General features: G+C 59.1%; 1 protein-coding gene across 1 annotated transcript in view; it reads right to left on the reverse strand.

Annotated features, from left to right (window-relative positions):
* The window catches only part of tep1 (telomerase-associated protein 1), a 23679-nt gene that overhangs the window by 6481 nt on the left and 4698 nt on the right, over nt 1-12500 (reverse strand). Inside the window, exons 3-11 of the mRNA XM_060821343.1 lie at nt 12274-12438; nt 10975-11109; nt 10216-10377; nt 9325-9468; nt 8134-8258; nt 6974-7131; nt 4554-4663; nt 2271-2361; nt 612-968 (exon numbers count right to left, since the gene is read on the reverse strand). Coding sequence (XP_060677326.1) covers nt 612-968; nt 2271-2361; nt 4554-4663; nt 6974-7131; nt 8134-8258; nt 9325-9468; nt 10216-10377; nt 10975-11109; nt 12274-12438 — 1447 coding nt within the window. The remainder of the gene's footprint in view (nt 1-611; nt 969-2270; nt 2362-4553; nt 4664-6973; nt 7132-8133; nt 8259-9324; nt 9469-10215; nt 10378-10974; nt 11110-12273; nt 12439-12500) is intronic.

Here is a 12500-nt window from a genome sequence, read left to right on the forward strand (position 1 = left end):
GGGGAGGGAGGTGGGGGGGGGAAGAGATGCAGAGGTGACCAGACAGAAGGAGACACACCCAGGAGGTGGGGGACAGACACAGTGAACGATGGCCGTCTCCACTCTACTGGGGGGGGGCACTTGAAGCATTAAGGAGCAGCACAGTGTCTCTCTGTGGTCGGCGCCGCTGCCTCATGGCGCCAGGGACCCGGCTTCGATCCCCACCCTCCAAGGGGGCAACTCCCTGTGTGGAGTTTGCACATTCTCGCCCCCTCTATCTGCGAGGGTTTCCTCCGGGTGCTCCGACTTCCTCCCTCAGGTTAGGGTGGATTGGCCGTGCTAAATTACCCATAGTGCCCAGGGATGTGCAGGTTAGGGTGGATTGGCCGTGCTAAATTACCATAGTGCCCAGGGATGTGCAGGTTAGGGTGGATTGGCCGTGCTAAATTACCCATAGTGCCCAGGGATGTGCAGGTTAGGGTGGATTGGCCGTGCTAAATTACCCATAGTGCCCAGGGATGTGCAGGTTAGGGATAAATGAAGACTAACGGGAAATGGATCTGGGCCTGTGTGAGAGGAGCGAACGTCACGTTGGTTAAAACGGAATTCTGGGACAGTCGGCCATTTTTAACGGACGACATGGTGTGCTGGGCCATCTCTGGGGGTGGGGATGAGGTTCGTCACTGGGTCCGATGAGGTCCTCAGGATCCACCAGCTCCCCCACAATGCCTCGCCCACCACCCGCTGGATTCTTCCCATGAGCCTCCTCCCTTCCCAGATATCCCCCCCGGCCAGCGGGTACCTGCTTTTCCGGAAGTCCGCCAATCTCTTCGTTGCCCACCTGTAGGCGTAGGCCACGCGGGGGGCGGGCTGGCGTCCTGCCCTCGCCTTCCGGGCACGGCCCAGGAGCTCCCGGAGCTTCCTGGGTGGGCGCATCGACGTCTCCAGGGCCTGCTGGACCAGGGCGGCCTTGGTGGGGAGAGGCTCGTCTGTCGCCGAGATGGGGGAGGGGAAAGGAAGACAACAAGGAACGGGTGAGGGGTGGGTGGGTGAGTTTCCGTCAAGATACCGAGCCACAAAACACGCCCTCCCTCCTCCCCAGCCATTTCCCTTGGCGCATCCCAGTCGCTATGGCAACGGGCAAGGCCTGACCAAGGTGGGGGAACGGGACGACACGGTGGTGAACTGTCAGCCGTCGCATCACCTGGACAAATCCAAAGGCTTGCTGTTCTTCTCCCCTACCCAACCTCATGAGGGCGTCGCTGGGCAGGCACCGTCCCCAATTGCCCCCCCACCCCACCTCCGCTCCAACCACACCGCGCCTGCGGGTCTGGAGTCACGTGCACAGCGGCTAAGGGGGAGAGGAGCGAACCAGATCGGGGTGTTTTCAACCATCAACGCACAGTCACAGAACAGGATCGAACCACCCCTCCCAGAAACAGGCCTTGCGGCCCAACAACTCCATACCGGCCATCCAAAGGGTAACCCACACCAGATCCATTCCCTTACGCTCCCATCCTTTATCTATCACTGACTAAATTACCCATAGTGCCCAGAGATGTGCAGGTTAGGGTGGATTGGCCGTGCTAAATTACCCATAGTGCCTAGGGATGTGCAGGTTAGGGTGGATTGGCCGTGCTAAATTACCCATAGTGCCCAGGGATGTGCAGGTTAGGGTGGATTGGCCGTGCTAAATTACCCATAGTGCCCAGGGATGTACAGGTTAGGGTGGATAGGCCATGCTAAATTACCCATAGTGCCCAGGGATGTGCAGGTTAGCGTGGATTGGCCGTGCTAAATTACCCATAGTGCCCAGGGATGTGCGGGTTAGGGTGGATTGGCCATGCTAAATTACCCATAGTGCCCAGGGATGTGCAGGTTAGGGGGGATTGGCCGTGCTAAATTACCCATAGTGCCCAGGGATGTGCGGGTTAGGGTGGATTGGCCATGCTAAATTACCCATAGTGCCCAGGGATGTGCAGGTTAGGGTGGATGAGCCAGGAGTAAGTGTGGAGTGACAGAGTTGGAGGAGGAATGGGTCTGGGTGGGACGCTCTTTGGAGGGCCGGTGCGGACGCGTTGGGCCGAAGGGCCTGGTTCCCACGCAGTCGGGATGCCAGTCCGTTCAATTCGCAGCCGATATGGGGTCGTGATTCACGCGGGGTCCTGGCGACAACGAACGGCCTTTATCTTCTGCCTTAACAACCACTCCCGCCTCGCGGAGCCGTCGCTCGGACTCTGAATCCCGGGGGCGGCGGGGGGGGTGGGGGAGAGAGAGAGACCCCGACTCACCTTTCTCGTCCAGTCGCCGCTGCAATCCCTCCAGGGCCTTGTAGGCGGCCAAGAAGCGGAAGGGGAATTGCCGACTCCGGATCACCGCATCCTGGGGATGGAAAAGGAGGAGGAAGGGGTGAGGAGGGAGCCATAGTACCCAGGGATGTGCAGGTTAGGGTGGATTGGCTGTGCTCCATTACCCATAGTGCCCAGGGATGTGCAGGTTAGGGTGGATTGGCCGTGCTAAATTACCCATAGTGCCCAGGGATGTGCAGGTTAGGGTGGATTGGCCGTGCTAAATTACCCATAGTGCCCAGGGATGTGCAGGTTAGGGTGGATTGGCCATGCTAAATTACCCATAGTGCCCAGGGATGTGCAGGTTAGGGTGGATTGGCCGTGCTAAATTACCCATAGTGCCCAGGGATGTGCAGGTTAGGGTGGATTGGCCGTGCTAAATTACCCATAGTGCCCAGGGATGGGAAACTTCCCAGGGGGAGGGGGGACATTGACCCGTCCGCGTCTCCCTCCCTCCCTCCCTGCGCGCCGGGGGCCACCTTGAAGAGAGTGGGGAGGTAGGCATCGCCCTCCCTCCCCTTTCCCGAACAGAGACGGCCCGGTCCCGTTTTCTCCCCCCTCTTCCGGGATCCCGGCAGGAGTATCCCCCAACCCCCCCCACGTACTGGAAGGGGACGGCGACACGTCCAGCAACGGAGAGACCCCGTTCCAATTCGGCGCTTTCCCGCGCTAGGCCCGAAGCCTGCTTCTGATGCGTCGAGCGCTCGCCTCAGCGGCAACCACCCCTCCCCCACCCCCAACCAACACCACTCCCTGACCACCCGGAGAATTCCCAGCACCTGCCGGGTGGGAACGCTCCCGCCCGGATCTCGGCAGAACCCTTAAAGTCAACCCCTTCCGGGCCCGAATTTGTGGCGAAGCCTTCGCTAAGGGGCAGCAGCTGTTGCCTACCGTCCCCGTCCACGTCCCACCCGGTCACCTTCTCCGCTAAAAGAAGCCTCCAATCTCTGGTCCCCGTCCCGTCATGGTCAATCTCTCCCAGCAAACCACCCCACCACCTCCCCAGCGTCTCCTGGACGGTCCCACCCTTCCCTGGGGGTGGGGAGCGGAACTGCACACCCTCTTCCAGCCAGGGCCTAACCTAAGGGAGTCCCCGAACTGGAGGCCGCGAGTTGAAGGAGAGAGGGGAAAGGGAGCAGAGGGGCGACTCTCTCACACAGCGCGGCAAGACGGTTTGAGAAGGCCAGGACAACAGCAACACAGAAAAGGCGTCCGGAGGGGGACAGGAATTGGATAGGGGCGAAACGCTGGCCAAAGGGGACTCCGATTACAACAGGATCTGGACCAGATGGGCCAATGGGCCAAGAAGTGGCAGATGGAGTTTAATTCAGATAAATGCGAGGTGCTGCATTTTAGGAAAGCAAATCTTAGCGGGACTTATACACTTAACGGTAAGGTCCTGGGGAGTGTTGCTGATCAAAGAGACCTTGGAGTGCAGGGTCATAGCTCCTTGAAAGTGGAGTCGCAGGTAGATAGGATAGTGAAGGAGGCGTTTGCTATGCTTTCCTTTATTGGTTAGAGTATTGAGTACAGGATTTGGGAGGTCATGTTGTGGCTGGACAGGACATTGGTTAGGCCACTGTTGGGATATCGCGTGCAATTCTGGTCTCCTTCCTATCGGAAAGATGTTGTGAAAGGGTTCAGGAAAGATTTACAAGGATGTGGGAGGGTTTGAGCTACAGGGAGAGGCTGGGGCTGTTTTCCCTGGAGCGTCGGAGGCTGAGGGGGTGACCTGATTTATAAAACCATGAGGGGGCAGGGATAGGGGTAAATAGACAAGGTCTTTTCCCCCCCTGGGGTGGGGGAGTCCAGAACTAGAGGGGGGTAGGTTTAGGGTGAGAGGGGAAAGGGAGCTGAGGGGGTAACTTTCTCACCCAGAGGGTGGTGCGTGTGTGGAATGAGCTGCCAGAGGAAGTGGTGGGGGCTGGTACAATGACAGCGTTGAAAAGGTGGATGGGGACAGGGATAGGAAGGGATTGGAGGGGAATGGGCCAAGGGGCTGGCAAACGGGGACTGGGTTAGGTTAGGGATATCTGGGTCGGCACGGACGAGATGGGCCGAAGGTTCTGCCGTGTGGATGCCAGGAGAGTGATGGCGCCACCTATTGCTCCCTGCACCACGCCCCCTGGGTACACCCAGTCCTCGGTACCTACCCCACCACCCCCAACGCCCCTCTACCTGAGCCCCTCCAACCCCCAGCCCCAGCCCTACCCCGTGGGCACTCACCCGGTCAGCCAGCCTCCTCAGGAGCTGCGCGTGGTGCCCGCTGCTGACCCCAGCCGCGATGACGTTCCTCAGGTTCCGCAGCATGGCCATGTAGGGGAGCTTCTGGCGGTCTGTCGGGGGAAGGGGAGGAGGAGGAGGTGGGAGTGGAGAGAGAGAGAGAGAGAGACAGACAATGTTGAGACAGGTGCCAACCACGAACCGTGCCCTGTCAGGCAGACCCTTCGGCCCGACTCGACCCACCCACTCACTCAAGAGCTAGCCGTGCCCTGGCCCCACCCATGCAGAGGCGCCGAAGGGAACAGCTCTGGCGGGGCTTTCGGCCCCGAAGGCTGGAACAACAGTAGCAGCCTGGCCGGGTGTGGCCAGCTTTCCTGCTCCTGAGGTTCCGGTTTGAGCAGGAAGGTTCTGGCAGCGCCCGCGCGTGTCTCTCCTGACTGCGACGCTCTCTGACCCTTCTCCTGACGGCTGTTTCCTCCGAGACTGGAGAACCGCATGCAAGCGTTTGTTTCGGAAATTGCCCGTGGATTTTGTTTTTGCTAAGGGGACATTGCTGAGTGATCGGCACTGCACCAATAACGGGTGGGGGAAGTTAAGTTAATCAAAACGCCTCTTTCTTCGGGCGATACGTGGGCTCCAGTGTTCAAATCCATTGGGTCCGGAAGATGGCACTGAACACTGACTTCAAAAAAGCGAGGGTTCAGTCTATTTTCTTCAAATATTTCGAGGGGGTCAGGTCACACAGTCACAGAGATGCACAGCAGGGAAACAGACCCTTTGGCCCGACTCGTCCATGCTGACCTGGTTTCCGAAATTAATCCAGTCCCATTTGCCAGCCCCTTGGCCCATGACCCTCCAAGCCCTTCCTATCCCTGTCCCCATCCACCTTTTCAACGCTGGCATTGTACCAGCCCCCACCACTTCCTCTGGCAGCTCATTCCACACACGTACCACCCTCTGGGTGAAAAATTGCCCCTTGGGTCCCTTTCCCCACTCACCTTAAACCTGTCCCCCCCCCCCTCTAGTTCTGGACTCCTCCACCCTCCAGGGAGTCTATTTACCCCTATCCATGCCACCCCGTCATGATTTTGTAACCCTCGATAAGGTCACCCCCTCAGCCTCCGACGCTCCAGGGAAAACAGCTCCGGCCTGTTCAGCCTCTCCCCCTGTAGCTCAAACCCTCCAATGTCCTCGTAAAACTTTTCGGAACCCTTTCACAAAAATAGATAAAGGCAACGGTTCGGTTGACGCCACGTGGCTCTGACTAAAGACCGACATGAGCATCGGGTTTCGCGATCTGAAAGAAATCCAAACAGGCAAAGTTCTTCCTGTGTCAGTTAACGATGCTTCGGGTGACCCCATGACCGACGATGACAAGTTGGTTCGGAACGGCCGACATTCTCACAGCGAGGGGGGCCAGAGAGTGCGGAGTTTTTTTTTTAAAAAAGATTCGACTGCTCACGAGTTGTGGAAACAGGCCATTCGGCCCAACACGTCCACACTGACCCTCCAAACAGCAACCCACACAGACCCATTCCCTGCCGAATGCACTATGGGATAATTTAGCACGGCCAACCCACCCTAAACTGCACATCACTGGGCACTATGGGTAATTTAGCACGGCCAATCCACCCTAACCTGCACATCCCTGCGCACTATGGGTAATTTAGCACGGCCAATCCACCCTAACCTGCACATCCCTGGGCACTATGGGTAATTTAGCACGGCCAATCCACCCTAACCTGCACATCCCTGGGCACTATGGGTAATTTAGCACGGCCAACCCACCCTAAACTGCACATCCCTGGGCACTATGGGTAATTTAGCACGGCCAGTCCACCCTAACCTACTCATCCCTGGGCACTATGGGTAATTTAGCACAGCCAATCCACCCTAACCTGCACATCCCTGGGCACTATGGGTAATTTAGCACGGCCAATCCCCCCCTAACCTGCACATCTTTGGACTGTGGGGGCAAACCCACACCGACACTGGGGGAGGATGTGCCAACTCCACACAGACAGTCGCTCCCCACCACCACCCCCCGAGGGTGGGATCGAACCCGGGTCACTGGGGCCGTGAGGCAGCGGCGCTAAGGCACTGGGCCACCGTGCCACACACGGCCCTGGAGTCCCTCACGGTCTTCGAGTTGACCGAGAACCCCCAGATGAGGTGGGGGTGGGGGGGGGGGGGGGGCAAGTCCCGTCACCGTATCTCGTAACCAGGTGCCCCTTGACCGTAGAGGGCGCGGGCGCTACCTGAGGGGGGAACGGTCTCCGCGACACGAGACGCCAAGACGGTATGCGCTGAAGGGAGGGAACGGCGCGCTGGCGGGGAGGAACCGGCCTGGCGCAGGGGCTCCCCCAGCCAGCCCCTGACCCCATACCACTTCCCCCTCCCCCCCTCCCCATGCGAGCCAGTACCGATCAGACGCTCCCAGATTTCTGCGCGGTTCCCGTGCAGCGAGAGCTCCCGCTCCCAGGACTCCGGCAACTGCAGCTTCATCCTCTTCCCGGATCGGCGGGAATCCCAGGGCCCCGGCAAACGGCTCCGGGCGAAGGACTGGAGGTCAGACGGGTACCTGGGGGGTGGGGGGAGGGGGAGAGAAACAATGCTGACGCCCAGGCAAGTGCTCAATCGGACAGTGTAGAGGGAGCTTTACCCTGTATCTAACCCCGTGCTGTCCCTGTCCCTGGGATGGGGAGGACAATGTAGAGGGAGCTTTATCCTGTATCTAACCCCGTGCTGTCCCTGTCCCTGGGATGGGGGGGGACAGTGTAGAGGGAGCTTTACCCTGTATCTAACCCCGTGCTGTCCCTGTCCCTGGGATGGGGAGGACAATGTAGAGGGAGCTTTACCCTGTATCTAACCCCGTGCTGTCCCTGTCCCTGGGATGGGGAGGACAATGTAGAGGGAGCTTTACTCTGTATCTAACCCCGTGCTGTCCCTGTCCCTGGGATGGGGGGACAGTGTAGAGTGAGCTTTACTCTGTATCTAACCCCGTGCTGTCCCTGTCTCTGCGATGGGGGGGGACAGTGTAGAGGGAGCTTTACCCTGTATCTAACCCCATGCTGTCCCTGTCCCTGGGATGGGGAGGACAATGTAGAGGGAGCTTTACCCTGTATCTAACCCCGTGCTGTCCCTGTCCCTGGGATGGGGGGGGACAGTGTAGAGGGAGCTTTACCCTGTATCTAACCCCGTGCTGTCCCTGTCCCTGGGATGGGGAGGACAATGTAGAGGGAGCTTTACTCTGTATCTAACCCCGTGCTGTCCCTGTCCCTGGGATGGGGGGGGACAGTGTAGAGGGAGCTTTACTCTGTATCTAACCCCGTGCTGTCCCTGTCCCTGGGATGGGGGGGGGACAGTGTAGAGGGAGCTTTACTCTGTATCTAACCCCGTGCTGTCCCTGTCCCTGGGATGGGGGGGGGGACAGTGTAGAGGGAGCTTTACTCTGTATCTAACCCCGTGCTGTCCCTGTCCCTGGGATGGGGGGGACAGTGTAGAGGGAGCTTTCCCCTGTATCCAAGCCCGTACCATCCCGGTGTGGGGAGTCTGACACTGCGGCGCCCCAGCCCACACTGACCTTCGGCCCAGCAGACACATGATGGGATAGCACGGGTCCTTCAAGTGCAGCCAACGGATCAACTTCTTCAGGGAGAAGCCAGCTTTCGGATCGGTGTCCGAGGGAGTCGGACTGGATTTACCCAACTGTACGGGGGGGGGGGGGGGGGGGGGGGGGGGAAGAGAGAGAGAGAGAGAGACAGGGGAGAGTGGAAGGGAGAGAGAGAGACGTCACAGTGCAGAGACAACACAGACTCCTGTTGGACCCCAAACCCCCTTCCCATTGGACACAATCCCCATGGACCTCAAACCCCCTTCCCATTCCCTCCCATTGGACACAATCCCCATGGACCCCAAACCCCCTTCCCATTCCCTCCCATTGGACACAATCCCCATGGACCCCAAACCCCTTCCCATTCCCTCCCATTGGACACAATCCCCATGGACCCCAAACCCTCTTCCCACAGACCAGTCAAGCCACAACCTGATAGACTCAATCTCACACAACCCTTACCCAAGAGACAATATCCCAGACCCCACCATCGTTGTCCCCGGATACAGCATCGCCCCATGGCTGGTGGAATCAGTGGGATACAGGCGGGTGGGGGTCCTCAACGCCGACCCCGTGATGTTAGACGTGTGCATGAAACCCTCCTGAAGGTGCCCGCACACTGCCCTCCCTCAGCTCCTCCTCTGGGCTGAACACCACTCAGAGGGAAGCCCCAAGGGTGGCGACAGAGGGGGAGTGGGGGCACAGAACGTACTCGGAGTAATGTGGGGGGGTGGGGTAGGGGGGGGTTTTGCAATGCCAACCATCACCAAGCGCCAGTGGGCAGCAGGATTCGCCCTCTGGAGACCGGGTACCGCACTTCCCAGCCAGGGTCCACACTCCTCTCCCCACCCCCACCACCAAAACCTTCACTTCCTGTGGCACGACAACATGGCCGCCCGACGCCCAGCACCGTTCTCCTCAGAGAGCAGCGCGGCGGCTGAGGGAGCCGCGCCGCACGGAAACGGACCTTTCGGCCCAACAGGTCCGTGCTGACCCTCAGACCCTGCTCCCCCCACCAGACGGGTGGGCCTGGAGGGTCGGTTTCTCTGTCCTGGACAACTCGGAGACCGACTTGGCTCTCCTGGATCAGAGTGTCAACACCTCCTCCCCCCCAAGCTTTACCTCCTCCCAACCTGCCCTCTCGCCCCCCCGGGCACTCACCCTCGGCTGGCGGCTCTTGCAGCGCTGCTTCCTGGTGTTGTACTTGGCTAACTGGTACTCATCGAAGCCCTTAAACCGGTCAGAGAGAGACTGGCGCAGGCAGGAGGGGAAAGGGGCCAGGTGCCCACTGTCCGACGCCAGGCTCTGGGGAGGGGAAGGGGAGAGAGAGAGAGGGGGGAGAGAGAGGGGGGGGGAGAGGGGGGGGGAGAGAGGGGGGGGGAGAGAGGGGGGGGGAGAGAGGGGGGGGAGAGAGGGGGGGGAGAGAGGGGGGGGGAGAGACACGGGGGAAGTGGGGGGGAGGGGGAGAGAGAGAGAAGGGGGAGGGGGGGAGAGAGAGAGAGAGAGAGAGAGAGAGACGGGGAGGGGGAGAGAGAGAGTCGAGGGGGGGAGCAGGATAGAGAGAGAGAGAGACGGGGGAGGGGGAGAGAGAGAGACGGGGAAGAGGGAGAGAGACGGGGGAGGGGGAGAGAGAGAGAGAGAGAGAGAGAGAGAGAGAGAGAGAGAGAGAGACACACACACACAGGGGGAAGGGGGGAGAGAGATGGAGGGGGAGAGAGAGAGAGAGAGAGGGGGAGGGTGGGGGTGTGGAGAGAGAGAGGGGGAGGGGGGGGGGAGAGAGAGAGAGACGGAGGATGGGGGGAAAGAGAGAGATGGGGGGGGTGGGGCAGGAGAGTGCATCAGAGAAGCGGGTTGGTACAAGTCCGTTGGCCCACAGGTAATCGCACCCCCTGACCCCTGTGTACCTGGCAAACACGAACCCTGACCCCCCCATGTACCCGGTAAACGCGCCCCTCGACCCCCATGTACCCGGTAAAACGTGCCCCATGATCCCCTAAACCCCGTGTACCCGGTAAACGTGCCCCCCCAGTCACCCTCACCCTCGCCCAGTACCTGGTACAGCCATGCCACCTCGATCCAGTCTGAGGGCAGGCGGACGGCCTGGCAGAAATAGCGGCGCAGGTGAGGCCGGGAGGAAGGGATCCAGGCGCTCAGTGCCAGCAGGAAGTTGGCGGTGGTGCGGATGTTCAGCTCCTGCCGGGTGTAGAGGGCAGCCTGCCCGGGAGCGGGAGGGGGGAGAGAGCCGGGATAGAGGATGTGAGAGAGAGAGAGAGACAGAGACAGAGAGAGAGAGATGGCGAGGAGAGGAAGGGGACGAGAGAGAGAGATGGGGAGAGAAAGTAGTCAGTCAACAGATTCAGAAAACGCACAGGCCTCCACACACACTGCGCGCGCGCGCACACACACACACATACACACACTCCTGTATCTGGGGAGATCTCTCTAACCCTCTCTCTCTCTCTCTCTCTCACTCACACACACACTCCTGTATCTGGGGAGGTCTCTCTAACCCCCTCTCTCTCACACACACACACACACACACACACACATACACACACTCCTGTATCTGGGGAGATCTCTCTAACCCTCTCTCTCTCTCTCTCTCACACACACACACACACACTCCTGTATCTGGGGAGGTCTCTCTAACCCCCTCTCTCACACACACACACACACACTCCTGTATCTGGGGAGGTCTCTCTAACCCCCTCTCTCACTCTCTCACACACACACACACACACACACACACACACACTCCTGTATCTGGGGAGCACCCTCGCTGTACCCTGTTTGAGTCTGTGCCTGGCTTACCTTCAGGATAAATTCAGCATCTCGTTGTGCGATCTCCTGACACAGGGTCTGCAGCCTTTTGCGGGTCGGATTGTCCGTCTCACTGAAGTTCGCCCCTTGGATGAGCGAGCAGCAGACTTCATTCAGGAGTTCCACCTGACGGAAGAAAGGGACCGTGTCTTTCCTGTGTTTCATCTCAGACCCAAAGGGGGAAATAAAACCAGTCGCGAAACCAAGAGGGTTAATGAGGGGAGAGCAGTCGATGTGATCTATGTAGACTTCAGGAGGCGTTCAACAAGGTTCCCCATGGGAGACTGGTTAGCAAGGTTAGATCTCATGGAATACAGGGAGAACTAGCCATTTGGATACAGAAATGGCTCAAAGGTAGAACACAGAGGGTGGTGGTGGAGGGTAGTTTTTCAGACTGGAGGCCTGTGACCAGTGGAGTGCCACAAGGATCGGTGCTGGGCCCTCTACTTTTTGTCATTTACGTAAATGATTTGGACGCGAGCAGAAGGGGTACAGTTAGTCAGTTTGCAGATGACCCCAAAATCGGAGGGTGGAGTGGACAGCGAAGAGGGTGACCCCAGATTACAACAGGATCTGGACCAGATGGGCCAATGGGCTGAGAAGTGGCAGATAGAGTTTAATTCAGATAAATGCGAGGGGCTGCATTTTGGGAAAGCAAATCTTAGCAGGACTTATACACTTAACGGTAAGGTCCTGGGGAGTGTTGCTGAACAAAGAGACCTTGAAGTGCAGGGTCATAGCTCCTTGAAAGTGGAGTCGCAGGTAGATAGGATAGTGAAGGAGGCGTTTGCTATGCTTTCCTTTATTGGTCAGAGTATTGAGTACAGGAGTTGGGAGGGTCATGTTGCGGCTGGACAGGACGTTGGTTAGGGCCACTGTTGGGATATGGCGTGCAATTCTGTTCTCCTTCCGATCAGAAAGATGTTGTGAAAGGGTTCAGGAAAGATTTACAAGGATGTGGGAGGGTTTGTGCTACAGGGAGAGGCTGGGGCAGTTTTCCCCGGAGCGTCAGAGGCTGAGGGGTGACCTCAAAAAATAGTGGGGCCTGAAGGGTCTGTTCCCGTGCTGTATGAGTCTGACGGGACGTTCCAACATATTCCCCTGGGGGTGGGAGGGGGCAAGACAGACAATCTGAAATTGGGAGTGGGGGATGGGAGGAGAGGAGAGGGGCAAATCATAGGGGATTTTGCAAGCTCCAACCCAAGGGGACGTGGGAAAGGACGTCAAACGGCAACTTCCTCCTCCCCCACCACGCCCAGAGGCAACCCACCCAATGTCAGAGACCCTCACCTTCTTCCGTCTCAGCGCGGCGTCCCGATCCTGGGAAGGGTCGGGAACGTCGCACAGTCCCTCCGCATCCAGGCCCACTTGCGCCCGCTCCAGGTCCTCGTAGTTCCTGCCCGACAGGTCGTAGGCAGGCAGCGGCGGAGCCACCTCAGCGGGGTCTTCGCTGGCCTGAGGAGGGGAGATACGCAAACACTGTCAACACAGGAACCCCACCGCCGCCCCCAACCCCG

This window comes from Hemiscyllium ocellatum (genome assembly GCF_020745735.1).
Source record: "Hemiscyllium ocellatum isolate sHemOce1 chromosome 27 unlocalized genomic scaffold, sHemOce1.pat.X.cur. SUPER_27_unloc_1, whole genome shotgun sequence".
NCBI classification, from domain to species: Eukaryota; Metazoa; Chordata; class Chondrichthyes; order Orectolobiformes; family Hemiscylliidae; genus Hemiscyllium; species Hemiscyllium ocellatum.